This window comes from Spea bombifrons, chromosome 7 (genome assembly GCF_027358695.1).
Source record: "Spea bombifrons isolate aSpeBom1 chromosome 7, aSpeBom1.2.pri, whole genome shotgun sequence".
Taxonomy (NCBI): Eukaryota; Metazoa; Chordata; class Amphibia; order Anura; family Pelobatidae; genus Spea; species Spea bombifrons.
Genome location: NC_071093.1, coordinates 37,572,620 through 37,589,113, shown reverse-complemented (window position 1 = coordinate 37,589,113; position 16,494 = coordinate 37,572,620). Strand labels below are relative to the sequence as shown.

The 16,494-nt window shown below is 39.9% G+C and overlaps 1 protein-coding gene across 1 annotated transcript in view; it reads left to right on the top strand.

Annotated features, from left to right (window-relative positions):
- Positions 1–8,521, top strand: part of CYTH3 (cytohesin 3) — a 49,855-nt gene extending 41,334 nt beyond the window's left edge. The window contains exons 10-13 of the mRNA XM_053471224.1: positions 6,441–6,517; positions 7,497–7,568; positions 7,990–8,144; positions 8,406–8,521. Coding sequence (XP_053327199.1) covers positions 6,441–6,517; positions 7,497–7,568; positions 7,990–8,144; positions 8,406–8,478 — 377 coding nt within the window. The 3' untranslated portion in view covers positions 8,479–8,521. The remainder of the gene's footprint in view (positions 1–6,440; positions 6,518–7,496; positions 7,569–7,989; positions 8,145–8,405) is intronic.
- The last annotated feature ends 7,973 nt before the right edge of the window (positions 8,522–16,494 follow it).

Below are 16,494 nucleotides of genomic sequence, written 5' to 3'. Positions count from 1 at the left end.
CTTCAGTTTACTTCATTTTCTTTTGTAATGTTTTAGGTTTTTATATAAAGATAATAATGGGGTCAGGGAGATAATCGATGTAAACGTGGTTAGAACATCATAGGACAAATTAGTACTTTTCAGCATCTACACTATATAGCTCGGTACATTGTAGCCAAGTGTTGTCAATAAATGGTCATGTTAAATGCTATAGTGATGTTGACTTGCTGAATTTATTTTTGCAACACTTATTGGTTAATGAGTAGAACCTTAAAAAAGGGCCCATGTTTTGTTTTTGTTGTCTTTGCACAACAGCTGTGGGGGTCCTGATGTGTAAGAAGCCTTTTCGGGATCGGATAAAAAGCTTACTTTCTGATAACACAATGCCCACTTGCTGTTGGTAGTACTGCTACTGGTGGTATCTGGCTGGGTTATAAGTCCTCTCCTGCTCTAGGAACAGTTTAGGGCACATCTAACCCACTTCACAATACATTACATAAAGCTACAAAATAAGCAGCTAAAGTATTAGGAGCATTATGTTAAATGTGGATTTACAAGTTCTAGGCAATAGACATAGCATGCAGTATTAAAGGGAAAAGGGCATACAAGACCCTGAGCACTGTCTTAAGTTCTCTCTCTAATTCTTGGAGGGGTGATTTTTTTTATTTTTTTTATTTTTTTTTTTTTATTTACCATTATTTTGTTGCATGTTGTTAGATGTGGGTTATAGCTGGCAAGTTGGATGAGCCAAGCTTACCAACAACAGATGGCAAATCCTTCCAGAGGAGTATCTGGCTTGCCCTGGCATGTGATGAGAGGATGGGCTTGACCCAGCGGTAGCCGATTACAACTTGCCTGTTGTCCCTGAACAAAATAAGTGGTGATGGTAGAGCTCAAGAGCTTCGCTGGCTGTGTTACAGAATGCCAAGTTACACTGTAGTGAGAGTGACACAGATTCAGAGTTTGTGTTCAAAGCACTACATGCGGTGTAGTCAGCAAGTAATATGTTGGTTCCTTGGTGATTGCTCCACATTTGCCAGTTAGCCACTAACTTTTTATAAATACCGCCTACCTTTCTACTTGTGTTTTTGAGTCAATTGGGTCATGAACTTAATCCATTATGTTTAAATGGAATTTTGTCATTCCAGAAGCCTTTGCAAAACTTCCAGTGGTCTTGGAATTTTGCCTTCTCCAGATCAATTTCTTTGTGGGATATTTTATTGAAGGATGCTGGACATGCTACTCAGTGCTTTGATTTTAAAGCGTATGAGTTACACGTATGAAATGCAGTCAGTGTGGGTGTGAAGTCTCTGCTACCGGCATAACTTTGCCGGTTGGATACATGGGCACCTGCTTAGTACTGCCTCTTGGCAAGAAAGGAGTTCATTAAGACCCCAGATAAATCCAAAAGGAAACTTCCATCAGTCAAGTCCAGAGCCCACCACTTCCACTGTCCCTTCAGGTTGCTGTCTTGGCCTTATGCCCCTCAAAAAGCAAGGATGGAAATGTTTAAGTAATCAAGAAGTGAAATCTTTTAGTCAACCCAGCACTTTTCACAATGCAAGTTTAGTAATTTATTAAGTTGCAAATTATACATAATATGTTTGGATTTATTGGAAAAGTACTATAAAATGTGTTCATAAAGCTTTCCCGGCAACTTTAGTTGTAAACTAAGCATCCATACTATACCTGATATTTTGCGCCATTTTCTTCTAACCCTAAACTTATCCTTTGTTTATTTTTCTGTATAGTTGTGCTTCTTTTGGAGTGTCTGAAAACAAGTGCATTAGATTGCCCTTGTTTAATAGGTGGCCATTGAGACGTTATGTTCAGCTTCCATGCTGCCTGGAAAGCCCATGGCTTCTATTGGGTTACCTGAAACGGTACACTTGAGGTCTAGACTGTTAAACAATGCCTCAGTTTTCATCCTTGAATTAGTTGTCGGATATAGAGCAACCTGTGACAAGATTACGACTCTATAAAAATCACTCACATTCTTGGAAACTGAGAAAAAAAATTAAATAAACATGGGGCAACCTTCAGCAATATTTATGACAATTATTTGGTGCTGGCCCCAAGCAGCAAATATCAGAATATATGCGACAATATCTCAAATATTGAATGTATTTTTTTGACTTTTCAAACAAAATTAAATTAAATTTGAAATTTTGTTTATTGTGTAGAAAAGTCAGTGAAAAACTGATTCTGTATCTAAACTATATGACCATATGTATGGAAACACCTGACCATCACACCTATATGAGCTTGTTGGACATGCCATTCCAAAACCATGAAGGTTATTACGGAGTTGGCACCGCTTTTCCGGCTACAGCAGCCTCCGCTCTTCTGGGAAGGCTTTTCACAAGATTTTGGAGAGAGTCTGTGGGAATGTGTGCCGATCCTGCCAAAAAGAGCATTTATGAGGTCAGGGCTTGCAACTGGCTTTCCAATAAGGTCAGGACTCTGTGTATCCACACCAAACCACGTATTTATGGACCTTGCTTTGTCCACAGGGACGCAGACATGAGACCACCAAACTTTACACGCTATGCATTCTGGTAGGTAGTGTTATCCTCTGCCAAACCCACATTTATCCATCAGACTTGAAGTTTGATAGTGAAGCGTGATTCACCATTTTGCCCCCTGCTCCATAGTCCAGTGGTGGCGGGCTTTACACAGGATCAGCCGACACTTGGCTAGGCTGTAGTTACTCCTAGAGCCTTCTACTTTACAATAATAGCACTTACAGCCAACCCTGGGTGAATTTAGTAGGGCAGAAATTTCACAAAGTAAATGGGGCTGTCATAGGATGCAACCTTTGACACGACTCGCATTTACTTAGCTCTTCAATATGACCCATTCTACTGCCAATGTTTGTCTTAAATCTGATTATTTTCACGTTGCTTTATTTATAGAACTCTGAGATTGCAAGTTATTAGACTCCAGTATGTACCAGGAAGGACCAAACCCGATGCGTTTTCCTCTGAAAGACTAACGTGGCCCTGTATAATTGATATTTACATTCATGAGATTTATTGACTGTTATCTCACTGATTTATCAATGCTCGACCAGGTCACTTGGCAAAATCTTTTCCAAAATCTTTCCCTCATAATGCATAGTTACATCGGAGTTTCAAATTTAATGGGCCAGTGTGTGGAGCAAATGTAGGCCTTTCAGTGGTTGTTGGATTTAGCAGGCATAATCCAAAGCATGGCATTCACAGCTACAGAGAGTAGTCAAAAGGGAATAGGAAATGGAGCGTTAGCTCTGCTGTCCGTGTCAGTCAGGAACATCCATACTAGGGCTGCAACTAACGATTATTTTAATAATCGATTAATCGGCCGATTATTTTTTCGATTAATCGATTAATCGGATAAAAAAAAACAATATGCAAATTTTTCGTTTATTTAAAAGAATTTTGCATTGTGCCCCCACCCCTTTGCACTGTGCCCCCACCCTCACTCTGCCCTGCATCCCCACCCCCACTCTGCCCTGCACCCAGTCTCACAGCCTGCCCTGCACCCAGTCTCACAGCCTGCCCTGCATCCCCACTCTGCCCTGCACCCAGTCTCACACCCTGCCCTGCACCCAGTCTCACACCCTGCCCTGCCCTGCACCCAGTCTCACAGCCTGCCCTGCACCCAGTCTCACAGCCTGCCCTGCCCTGCACCCAGTCTCACAGCCTGCCCTGCACCCAGTCTCACAGCCTGCCCTGCACCCAGTCTCACAGCCTGCCCTGCACCCAGTCTCACAGCCTGCCCTGCACCCAGTCTCACAGCCTGCCCTGCACCCAGTCTCACAGCCTGCCCTGCACCCAGTCTCACAGCCTGCCCTGCACCCAGTCTCACAGCCTGCCCTGCATCCCCACTCTGCTCTGCACCCAGTCTCACACCCTGCCCTGCCCCCCCACCCCCACTCTACTCTGCACCCAGTCTCACACCCTGCCCTGCATCCCAACCCCCACTCTGCTCTGCACCCAGTCTGCCACCCTGCCCTCCCACCCCCACTCTGACCTGCATCCAGTCTCCTGGCCCCACTCTGCCCTGCACTCACATCCTGCCCTGCATCATCTGCCCCCCCACCCCCTGTGCCGCGGACCCCCCACCCCCTGTGCCGCGGAACCCCCCCCCACTGTGCAGCGCACCCCCCCCCACTGTGCAGCGCACCCCCCCCACTGTGCCGCGCACCCACACACACACTCTGCCGCGCGCACACACGCACACGCGCACACACACACACACACACACACACACACACACACACACACACACACACACACACACACACACACACACACACACTCTGCCGCGCACCCAGTCTCGCACATAAACATTCGCACAGACAATAGACAAAGAGTACTTACCTCCGCTACGAACTTGTTCCACTTCCAACTACTTCCAAGTAGACGCGCGTCACATCCGTCGTCACGTAGCTTGAAGAAGGCGGAGACTGCAGAGCGTGGAGCAGAAGCGGGGAACGCTGGCGGAGGTAAGTAAAAGGAGCCTAGTGCTCCAACAACGAATTGATCACTCGATTAATCGATAACGGAAATCGTTATCGATGATTTCCGTTATCGATTATTATCGATTTTATCGATTCGTTGTTTCAGCTCTAATCCATACCTCCCAATAGTCTTTTTGGGGGTTCATGGGCCAGTTGGGAAAATCCACTGATCCTCCCTGACCAACCTAAGGATCTGTAAAATGCGAGAGGGTCTCTGCTATTCCTCTTGCAATGTTAGCTTCACGAGGCAGCTATTAAGCGAAGGTTGTAATATAGACTGAATGAATGAAACTGGTATTTGGGCAATACCGAGATGTGTTACACAGAGTGCCTTTGGGTGCCACATACTTCACATAAACACCTCGTTGCCACAGCAAAGAGACTTTATCTCTTTTCAGGTGCGGTTTTCACAAATACAAAGTGCTGTAAACTATAACTATAAACTATAATTGTACGTGATGTATTTAATGGAGTCTATAGTTGAGTTTGATACTTTTTTTTTTAATTGGACCAACGTATAGAAAGATGCAACGTTACATAAACTTTAGAGATCTCTTTTGATGAGAAGAGACCTCTGAGGTCCCAAATGTCTGTAACTTGACATTTTCTCTGGTGACCCAATAAAGTGATTTTTATACTTTATCGCTCACAGTATTTTTTTAACGTTCACATTTTTATTTACCGATAAGTCAGATACATCTTCTCGTCATTTTGAGGGCAAGCGTACTGTCATGTACCTAGTGATCTGAATGCTCGATAGGGTGCGGTAACCGCGCCGATGAATTGAAGATCACTCATTTTATGATGGCTCATAGGTAAAGAATATAATGCGATTTCCAGTTCTAAGAATACGCCCTTAACCCATTTATACCATAACGACATTACGTATAACTCTGTTAGGTCATAGATAATGGATGCATAAATACAAAAAATGGCTCTTCAGTTGAATAAATGGGGGGGGGGCAAAGCATGGATTCTTAAACAGGCATTTGGAGTGTATAATGTTCTTTGTATGCTTTGACATCAAGCCAAAAGCATGAGTCTCATGGCTTTTGAACATGCTTATAAGTTCACCTTTGTAACCCGCGCTTCCATTGGCTGCTTATCTTGTCGTCATTCTCACTGTTGTCTCCAGATATTTGTTTTGCTTTTTTTTTCATTTATGTGGTTGTTCTTATTTAGTGTAGCCTTTCTCTCTAATCCCTAAATCTCATTTAACTCTAATTGAGTTTTCGAATGTTATCTCTAGCGGGAATGGGCCCTGAATTACATTATTAAGGAAAACATCACCGGTATCTGACATGGGAAGATATCGGTGAAATTAAATATATTTTAGCTCCCTTACTCGACCCGACCCTCCGAATCCCCACCTCTGGAAAAGTTAATCTAAAACAGGCAGAGGATATATTATTCTTCCAGTCTCCGGCTTGTTCTAGGCGCTGTTTAATTAAATATTCCATTTTGTATGACTTCATTGTTGTAGTTTTTTTCCTTAAGATTTTCACCGGCGGGAAAAATCTGCCAAGTTATAGTTTGTCACATTTTCCAAACGCACACTGCAGTTTTTTTTTTAGTTTTTTTTAGTTTTTTTTAAACTAATAAAAAACTAAATATAATATATATTTTTCTATGATAATGGGAGATAAACTTGATATAAGAGCAAAAGTTTTTCATAAATTTTCCTTATCGTTAGCACTGCTGGAAAGGCTTAGCGTTACGTGTTCCTGCAGTGTATTGCGACATTCCCTGGCTCTGAATGAGTTCCTTTAGTGTGGGAATGATTAGTAACCAAAAATGTGCTTGGCTAATTCACAGCATGTGTTACTACACATTGATCTGCAAGACATCTTGATGCTATCAGGAAGCGCAGAGTTAGGCCCAGAAACCAGACCTAAAACTTCAATTCAAACCATGTTGTGGAAAGAGTTGCTAACAAACTGTTGCTTTGTTTCCTTAGGCGGACGAGTAAAAACATGGAAGAGAAGGTGGTTCATCTTGACCGATAACTGTCTCTATTACTTTGAGTACACAACAGTAAGTAGACCCATTGGCTCTGAATATGCAGTATGAACTGAGGTCTTTTATACAAAGTTCCATTAATCCCCAGCTGTCACAGTCTAAGGGCTGAACCGGTCGGCCATGCACATCTTCTGCTGTCTGTGCCCACATGGTGTTCTCAGTCAGTCAGCTCTGGTGCTGGCTCATCGCACAAAGCTCTACCATTGATTTCATTGGGAACATGAGTTGGAGCTGCTTATCCTTAAAAAAAAGTAATAAATAACGGGTAAAAGAAAAAGGTTTGCCTAGCAGGGTTCTCAGAATGCTCCCCCTGCTTGCTGATCGCATGCATTGTGATTAGCAATGCAAAGCTATGGAGCCCTGCTTGCTGACCACAGTGTGATCCCTGCATGGGAGTTAAGAGGGAAGAGAATGAGAAACGATGTATGTAAAAATTATGAACCCCCCCCCAATTAACTACCACCAAACTTCTTAAGCCAGGGTACTATGTAAGGGTTGGCTGTGGCCCTCTAGAACATAAAAAAACATGTTCATCTGTGACACTTACTGTGTAAAGAAATCGACGTTGCTAAAAAATCTTTACATACTAGTGCCCACAATTATTATTTTTTGCAAGTTTCAATGGTTTCAAACAAAAAGCCCTATTTTTTCTTGTTTAGAAAAGGAAAGACACCCCCTTCTTTCCTTGGGTTCTATATGTAAAATCCCAGCTATACATCGGTAATAAAGGTACAGAGGTGGGGGGAGTACACCGGTGGGATCTCTAGGGTCCAGTGCCCCCTTTTAGGGGGGTAATGCAGAGTTTATTGATTAAACCTGTAGGATCCAAAATGTGCTGTGAAGTGAATATTCTCATGTATGTAAAAGGAAATGTATAAATCCGTTCACTGTATGAGGGTCCGTGTCTCCCTCTGCTGTCAGGAATAGGTAAAGCCAGTATGTGAACGTATACATTAATAAAGCAGTCCTAGTTATTGTGCTTTTGCTTAAACAGGACAAGGAACCAAGGGGGATAATTCCTTTAGAAAACCTGAGTATCAGAGAAGTTGAAGATCCTCGCAAGCCGGTAAGAGAGATGTCTGATTTGTTAGATTCATTATGAATTTAAAAAAAATATATCTTTTTATTGCTTTAGATTTTAATTATATTAAGAAATATTATGTTCATTTGGTTGTCCTTACGGGCCAACTGAATAGTCAGGATAACCTGTAATATTGTAATTTTGAGGCATCTGCGTTGTTGCGGCACTTAAAATGGCTACATTAAAGAGAAATTGTAGTTAAAATTACCTTTTAGCCTCTTTGAAGGGAACTCCCCGATATGAAAATATTAAAAGTTTTCTGTTATTATCAGGCCCGGGACAGGTGGATTTGGGGTATGTTAATGCTGGTAGGTCTGTACATTGCTCCTGAGACATGGGGTTGGTTGTGATTGTTTCGATCTTCCACTGTTAACTCTTTTAATCGTCTCTCCCCTACCTAACTCAGAATTGCTTTGAACTCTTCAACCCGAGTCACAAAGGACAAGTTATCAAGGCCTGCAAAACCGAAGCCGATGGCAGAGTGGTGGAGGGAAACCATGTTGTGTACAGAATATCTGCACCAACCCCTGAAGAAAAGGAAGAATGGATCAAATCCATTAAGTAAGTAAGATACTGGACTGCCTAAAGCTCAGCATTAATGGGTCTGTTCCTTCTTGGGGTATTATCCTATGGAATTTTCTCTGCTTGCACCTTGTGTTTTATGATTAGAAAAAATGCTTTAGTCTGTTAGAATGGGATGTCCAACAAGCTACATAGGTGTGATGGTCAGGTGTCCACATACTTTTGGTCATTTAATGTATAATGAAACTGCTGATTATGCGCAACCAAGAAAATAATTACTATTTCTCTTTCCCATTCTAGAGCGAGCATTAGCAAGGATCCTTTCTATGATATGTTGGCAACACGGAAGAGGAGAATTGCCAATAAGAAGTAACAGTCATTACCGATCATCTAGTTGAAGAACTGAACAATACAAATGAGAGAAACTACCAGTCTGTTATACCATATAACTGGTATTTCAACCCAATGTTGGGGCAGTATTCAGTGCCGACAAAGACAATACGTTGTAAATTTAAGCCCAAATGACTCTGAATCACTTATGTAATGCCAAGCCCCTCGGCAGAATGTAAATATCCAATTCCATTCCCTTGGTATTTTACTGGACACCGGAACACTAAGACCCAAATCCAGAATGGAGCTCTGGTTTCATTTTTATCACATAAAACCTTATTCAAGCATATGCAAATGTGTATTTTCTAGAGTGGCAGCTATATAGACGGTACTATATCATAGTATATACATATATATATATTATCCCTGATGGGTTTTGCATGTTAACCACATACGAAAGTAAACGTAGTTATAGGTGAGCTATACTTATACAAAAGGTCTAAGCAGCTGGGTGCATCATCTGAACGGTATTTCTGCTGCAACCAAGCAAAGGACAAATTGTTACAGTTCTAAATTGTATGTTTTTTGTATACATATGAACAGATAGGATGATGCAAATTATTTTATTCCTGAAAATTATTGTTTTTGAATTTCTAAGCTAAACTCATATGAGACACCACAGAGAATGTGTTTCGCCTGGTCGTACGGTTATTTTTACTCTATGGATACGCGGCTGGTGAATTGACCTTTATAAATGGGGGGGGGGGCATTTACAGGGTTTGGCAGAGCTGTACAAATGTGCTTTTTTATTTGAAGAAATAGGACCCGTGCTTGTTTCTATGGTCTGCGTTGATAAAAACCATCCTCATAACCACATTTTTTTTGTATTAGCTCTGGCTTCCTTTGTCTCTGTTTATGGGTTTAATAGTTAGGTCTTTTGCAACGTACTACAATGTTAAGCAGATATTTGATTATTTTTCAGCCACAAAGTTAAGGTTTGATCATTAAAATCGCTACAATTCATGAAAAATGTAGTTTTGTAGCAAACACCATATTCTGCTGGCTGCTTCCCCATTGTGTTCATTGCTATTGAAAAATTCTGATATTTTTTCCCAAATTCTTCTAATGGAAGTTAGGGGCAAAATCTCTAGATTAGTCTAGTTTATTACTTAATTCTATGTGTTATTAACAGTTTTTTTCTTTTTTTTATTCAGCTTGCTGCCATATGACACATTTTTACTTTTTTTGTCCCTTTCTCTGATATTTGAGTTTGCTTAAATCCTCATAGTTTTCTTGTTTATCTATATCTAGGACTAAATACATATCGTGTAAAAACAAGGTATAAAGAAACACTCTTCATTGAGAGCTTTTATGGAATGTAGAGGGAAATCTGCATTAAGCTCCCTGTTTTCCATTGGTGGATACTCCTGTGACTTCTGTTGGAAGCTATAAATCCATAAAAACAAGCAAAAAAATACTATTAGTCAGAAAAGTGCTGTTTTTTTAACTTCTCTCTGTAAGAGCAGACGGTATCATGAGGAACACTGGAGGTTTTGACTGCCGCTCGTCTTGTTCCTTCACTCATATTAAAGGGACAGTTTAATGTCACCGACATCCCCATTTAATAATTAATATGCATTCTTAAAAAAATATTAATAATAAATAATTAAATAAGGCACTTACCTGACTTAGAAGCATCCCCGTTGCTGCAGCTGCTCTCCCCCGTCCACCGTAATAAAAAAAATAGACTTTGTTAAAATGTCTCATCCAGATGCATAATTTTAATGTTTTCTACACCTTTCCTACCAGAAACTGCAAATCCCAGACTGTGATCGTTTTTTATTTTTAAAATCGTACACACAGCTATCTAAAGTCTCACAAAGATTATTGCCATTTTCAAGATTCAGCTGGCCTAAATCTTGCTCTCATAAAACAATTATTGGTGTTTTTTTAATGTCATGTAACACTTTGTGGTTTTACAGTACATTTGTATGTTAGAGAAGCAATGTACAGTAATGGTTATTCTGTAAAAAAAATAAAAAATTATATATATATAATATGCAAATGGATTGTCTGTATACCAGAAAAGTTAGAATGTGGTGTGTATCATTATTTATTTTTAGCAAACTCCGAATGTTTCTATTTGCATTTAAGTATAATTTTGAAGTGTAAATATTGTACAGGTATATATTGTTTACTTACGTGCAAAAAAATGTAAACAAATTCTCCGCATGAAGAATTCTGTATCTTTTCTGAGTATAAACTCGATACAAACGATTACTGGAAAAATCAGTTGCAATACTGTTAATCTGCCTTGGAAAATAAAGTATATCGTTAAAAGGCACTTGGGCTGTTTCTTGTCTTATATGTATATGCATTTTGCAAAGATCTGTTTTTAAATATTAATTTCATGCAGCAGAAAATGGAGCTTTTAAGATCCATCAGCTGGGCAGCCTCCAGAAATGTAGGTTTTCATTACGTGGTCGTCGGAATAGATCCTGAACTGACTGAGGGTATTGCGGGTTTAATGGATGACAGCTGAAGTTATTAAAATTGTCAAACCCCCATCACTACAGCTTATTCATCACGCTTTCCAGCACTATTTAGGTACAGTCAAGGCGACATCTGTTATTCCTATTTCTTTAGCCAATATAGCCCAAGTAGGGTCTTAATTTCCTATTGGCCAGTTCAATGTTACCAATTGCTGGCAAAATGCCGTTTTGGGTTGTAACCCGAACAATGTTCCTCAACAGAGAACAAAGTGCTGAAGTGCGTATTTATTGTGTACTCAAATATTGTTATAATTGTCTATCGGCCGGTTCGTTTTTGCTTGTAAAATCTAACTCTTATACAAATAAATTTTATTTCCGGCTAGCCTCGCCTTTTGGGTGACTAGTCCTGCCCATTGCATGGCTAATCATACATGTAGATGGGGTTAGCCACATAAGTATGTCTAGCTCCAAACCAGCACAGAGTCATACCCTCAGAAGAAGGAGAACATAAGAGCCGGAATGTTTCAGAGCAAACAGGATGGTTTATGATACTGGTTTTACGCAATATTGTTATTAATGTGAACAAACCTAAAATTGCAAAATCATGTTTTGTTTTTAAAACTAATAATTGTATACGTATATTTTTTATAATTTTAGTTTAGAATTAAATGTACATTTTTCTAAAATATATATTTTCTAAACACACAAGAATGAGGAGCTTTTCTTTTGAAGGGTATGGGCATTTAACGGGACAGGCTAGTGCCCCAGTCAGCCCACTCCACATACCACAAAAAAAAAATAAAACATGCCTTCAGCTGCAACACAATGTCCTCCCTGTGGTCCTGTTTCTGGATTTCATTTTCCCCTATTGGTGGCAGGAAAATGCTCCCACTGAAATCAATAGGACCATATTCTATATGTGCACTGTGGGGTTCTGGAAGCTTTTTTTTTTTTTTTTTTTAACCCCCCTTTTTGCTGTATAGCAGATGTCTAATGCTACAAAATCTCATATACAGAACAAAATATGCACTTAAATTCCATAATCTAATCCAAGCACATGCAGTGGTCCGTTCTGTCACTAGATGGCGCTGCTGTATAAATGATTCCAGATGTTGATATTAAAGGGACGCTCCAGCTTTTCATGTTAGCTGCGGGATCTCTTTGAATTTTAATGCTGTCTCGTTTACAAATGCGTGGCGGAATCCGTCCCTTTCCCCGTTGCCCAACTAAATGCCCTGCAGAGATCTCCCTCCCCATGATATACATACTTCCAGACTCTGGCGAACAATACATGCATCCTCCAAAAGTAATGTTTTATATCTGTCTCAGTAAGGTGAGTTGTTTGGGGTACCGAGGCAATCACACAACTGCAGCTTTACTCATCACAGAAAACTGGGTGATGATGTCAGATATTGTAATTCGGCTGAATTGGCACAGAGTCTTTGCAGAGCGCTTAACTCAGAGTTGTAGTACTGATAAAAACGTAAAAACACTAAGTAGGAATCAAGTGGTCAACTTCAATTGGTTATACAGTTTTCGCTTTCTGATAACAGCAACAAGGAGAAAAAAAATATCGTAAAACGAATAGGGGTCCTTGAAAAATATTACTGGGAGCTGTGACCCAGACATAGACTAGGGAGGGACACACTGAAGAGGAACGTGGAAAGATACAGGCAGAGGGCAAGATGGAGAGTTGAAACGTCTGTCCTAGGGCATTTAAGTTTTTGTTTGCTTGTCCTTCCCATGATTTTCAAAGAAACAGTGGGAGGGAAAGCAAAGAGGTTTGGGGGAAAGATCATTTGTCCAAGGAACTGAAACCAAAGTTAAAAGAAACTGTAGAAGGAGAGTATTAAAAACAAGCAGAGAGTGATGAAGAAAATAAAAAGTATGTGGGGAAAAGTTCAAAATAATAAAACATTAACCCCTCTAGGACCAGGACACTATAGGACAAGAACTTACATAGTTAAGTATGTAAGACATTTGTTGTAAAAAAATTTAAAAAATTAAATTAAAAAAATATAGTTACAGTTTTTATATAAAATATACACGGCTAGTAGAAATGTGAAAAACTACCAAAAATATATTTTTTGCTTGCACTAATTTACATAACCACCCCCTTATATAATTTTTTTAAATTTTTGGAGGGTTTCTTTTTTTAGCAGATAAATTAATACATCTGGATGCAATCTTGGTAACGGTGCCAACAAATTGGTTTTGTAGCCTAGTTGAATCCCACAGGGTGCTGGGAGTCAAAGGCGCCTCCAAGATGACATCAATCACAGTTGAAATAGTAAGTCAAGTGAGTGGAGAGTTTTTTCTCTGTTTAATCAAATAACTTAGTGCTTACAGGAAACAGTTGACACAGGACAAATATGGATGAATGCTTTTTTAACCCCCTAGTAATTCCTCACTAACTAACCCCCACTATCCAGTATACATAAAACACTACATGGGTCAGGGGTTAATGTTATATTTTAGAGAGACAGGCAGAAAGAGAAAAGGTTACAAGAAAATGGTGAAATAATGAGCATAATAAAAAGTCTCAAACGGGAGTGATGGTGAGAAAGGAGCGTTTGTGTGTTAGAGCAAGTGTGTCTTAGGGCGTGTAAGCATGTGCTGCAAGGGCAATTGTAAACCAGGATGTTTGTGTGTAAGGGCAAGCATTTGTAAGGGCAGTGTATATGTGTGTATGTTGACTGATTGATATTTAGTATTCTTTTTTTAAAAAAAAATTGTCAGTGTCCTTCCCGGAGTCCAGCAACTGTGAAAATGTCCCCATGATCCATGTCTGTGGCCATCCCTGGATCAAATGCAACAAAATCTCTCATCTACTTCCCATGCTGTCAGCCAACCGCATACAATAATCCCTTCTGTCACTAGATGGCGCAGTTGTACAAGTTATTGCCAATTATATTAGATTCTTCTTCCAAAAAATAGTTTAAAAAGCATGCAAGGTATTTAGGTAGGAAAAATAGATAAGGCCCTATTAGCCCAAGATATACAGATGATATTCGAAACCTCAAAGGTCTCTTCTTTCTTATTATGAAAAAAATATATATTCACTGTATCCTATATGTATACATTTATATACTTCCTTTGCCTTATACTACACATTGTTGGCATTTTTACTTTTTGATGCTCCTCTCAGACAGTCAGAGAATAGAATCTAAAAAACAAAAAAGGTGTTAAGTCTCTTATATGCTGCCATACGCAACATAAAAAAGCTCTGAACATCTACAATCCAAGCACATGTAATTACTATTTCTGTCACTAGATGGCAGAGTGGTGTAACTTCACTTCGTATCAAATGAGGTTCTGTCATCTAAATGGCTGAGTAAGTTTTTGCAGACACCAATAAAACACATTATAGAGAGAAAATATACAAAAATCAACTGGTCAAACTCACCTGATTTTGTCTTCTAAATGCGCCCTTTTTAATTCTGAATACAACTATACATTAAATTTCAGAACCTGTTGAATAAAACATAGAAATGTTGCATATAAGTATAAATAGAGACATGCAGTGTTTAGATATTGAAGAATACATGTTTTAAATGTTTAAGGATTAAATATATACAGGCAACAAAACACAAATAATTCAGGTGATTACATTGCATTCAAATATTATTTTGTCTCTTAAACTCCAGGATTTTTTCATTGTTAATTTTGACATCATATAGTCCTAGCGCAATGTGACCAGGAATGTAAATGATGACATCACTCAAAACATAAAAGGGATATCATTATTATTATACCTTGGAACTTTTCAGGGTAGGTTACCTGGAGATTTGTAAAAGCTTGGGACTAGCCATGCATAGGGGTAGTTGCACATGAGAAGCTAGCCCCAGACAGTCTTCATCCACTAAGGGCTAAGTGGAAGGTTGGCAGGCAGTAACTTTGGCCAAATATCATTCATATGGGCGAAGAAAGAAGAAACTGCCCCCAGACAACTGTAGTGCCTCAGTAGGAGACGTTGGGTCAAACTTAAAGAAGTCCCTTATATGTTCCCACCTGTCTTCGGTTAAAGGAGCCAACTCACCATCACCATGTTGTTTCCATGACTTTGACCACCCTGCCAATAGAGGGGGTGCAGAGCCAGATTGACAATCATAAGGTGGCCCTGCACTTTAAGTCCAGCAGCCGTCTGATGAAGTACGTGTGGCTGACAACAGTATATGTGCGGCTACATGCTACGTTTTCATGTTCCACGTGGACGAGTATGAGGTACAGATGGCCTGTGGGCCACCGGGCATTTACCTGGTGAGCCAGATGGCCATTCCTGGCAGGGTGGAGTGTCTGTATCCTTAATGTGCACACAAACAAACATAGAAAGCTAAGTGCACCCTAAAAAAGCATATGCATTCAGATTCCTGGTGCTGCGGAAATGACTATTATGTACAATAAAACAACGAATCAGCGCACACCTCTGTCAGAAGCATAAATATTGGGGACTCCATCACATTATATAACCATATATTGCTCAGCCCGCCACTACATCAAATTACCTAATATTTTGCATGAGAGTCTCAGTGGGTTAAAGGGCAGCGCAGTCCCACTGATTCAGCTCCATGGCAACCATCTAGTCATGTAAATTAGATAGAAGTTGACAGAATCCCCCAATATTTATACTTCAGAGAGATGGCATTATATAGTATTCTCTGCGCACTGATTCTTTGTATTGTTGTATCCCTAATGTGTCTCTCTGATTCAAATGCAAACAAATATTTTGTTGTTAACAATTTGATGCAAGATAAATACAGATCGACTCACAGCGACTATGTTTTATTAAGAGCATACCGAGCTTTGGGAATTTACAACTGTGTTCCCTTCATAAGAGGTTAAATAGTCTGCCTCACGTTAACTCATATAAAACATTAGCGCTGTGATCACACTTACATATGGAAAACAAGTCCCCAGGTTCATTTGTTAAAGATTGATGTGTTGTTTTGCAGGATCTTATAGGGAAAACAGCGATGCCTCTGAGGGGAGAATTTCTCCCAAGTCCAACAAAATCAATTTTTGAGGTTCCATGAAATTCCTACACCACAGAAGAGCCCTTTCTATACCGTATAATTTTACAAATTCAACCAGTTACATGCATAAAGTACAACTTTGAGAACCGATAACAGCTTATTAGCCTCCTGTGTATCCCCGCTCAGGAGCTTCTCAAGGTTCTCACTAGTGTCATTGTAGAGGAACAATCTCCATCAACATTTCAGTCTGATCCTGCCCACAATGGCAATCTAGAACCTAAAGGCAAGACAAATTTCCTTTATCTGAAGGAACGAACAACCACAGATGTATGAGATCTAGAGCATGAAAGGTTCCCGTGGCAGAATACGCAATAATGTCCCCATTTGGGGATCTCTTGCGGTTCATCCCAAGTGTAAAAATGAGTCCAGACATGGACCTCCTTGCTCACATGTTTGTAGAGAGATACGGACTGCACACACTTTTTAGGCCTTTGAAAGCCAAAAAGGTACATCTGGAGTTGTTGGTTCCCTTGTCCAGAGGACGGTTTCTTGCGTTTTGCTTCTAGACCGGTTTGCCACAGGAGACTTTTCTTA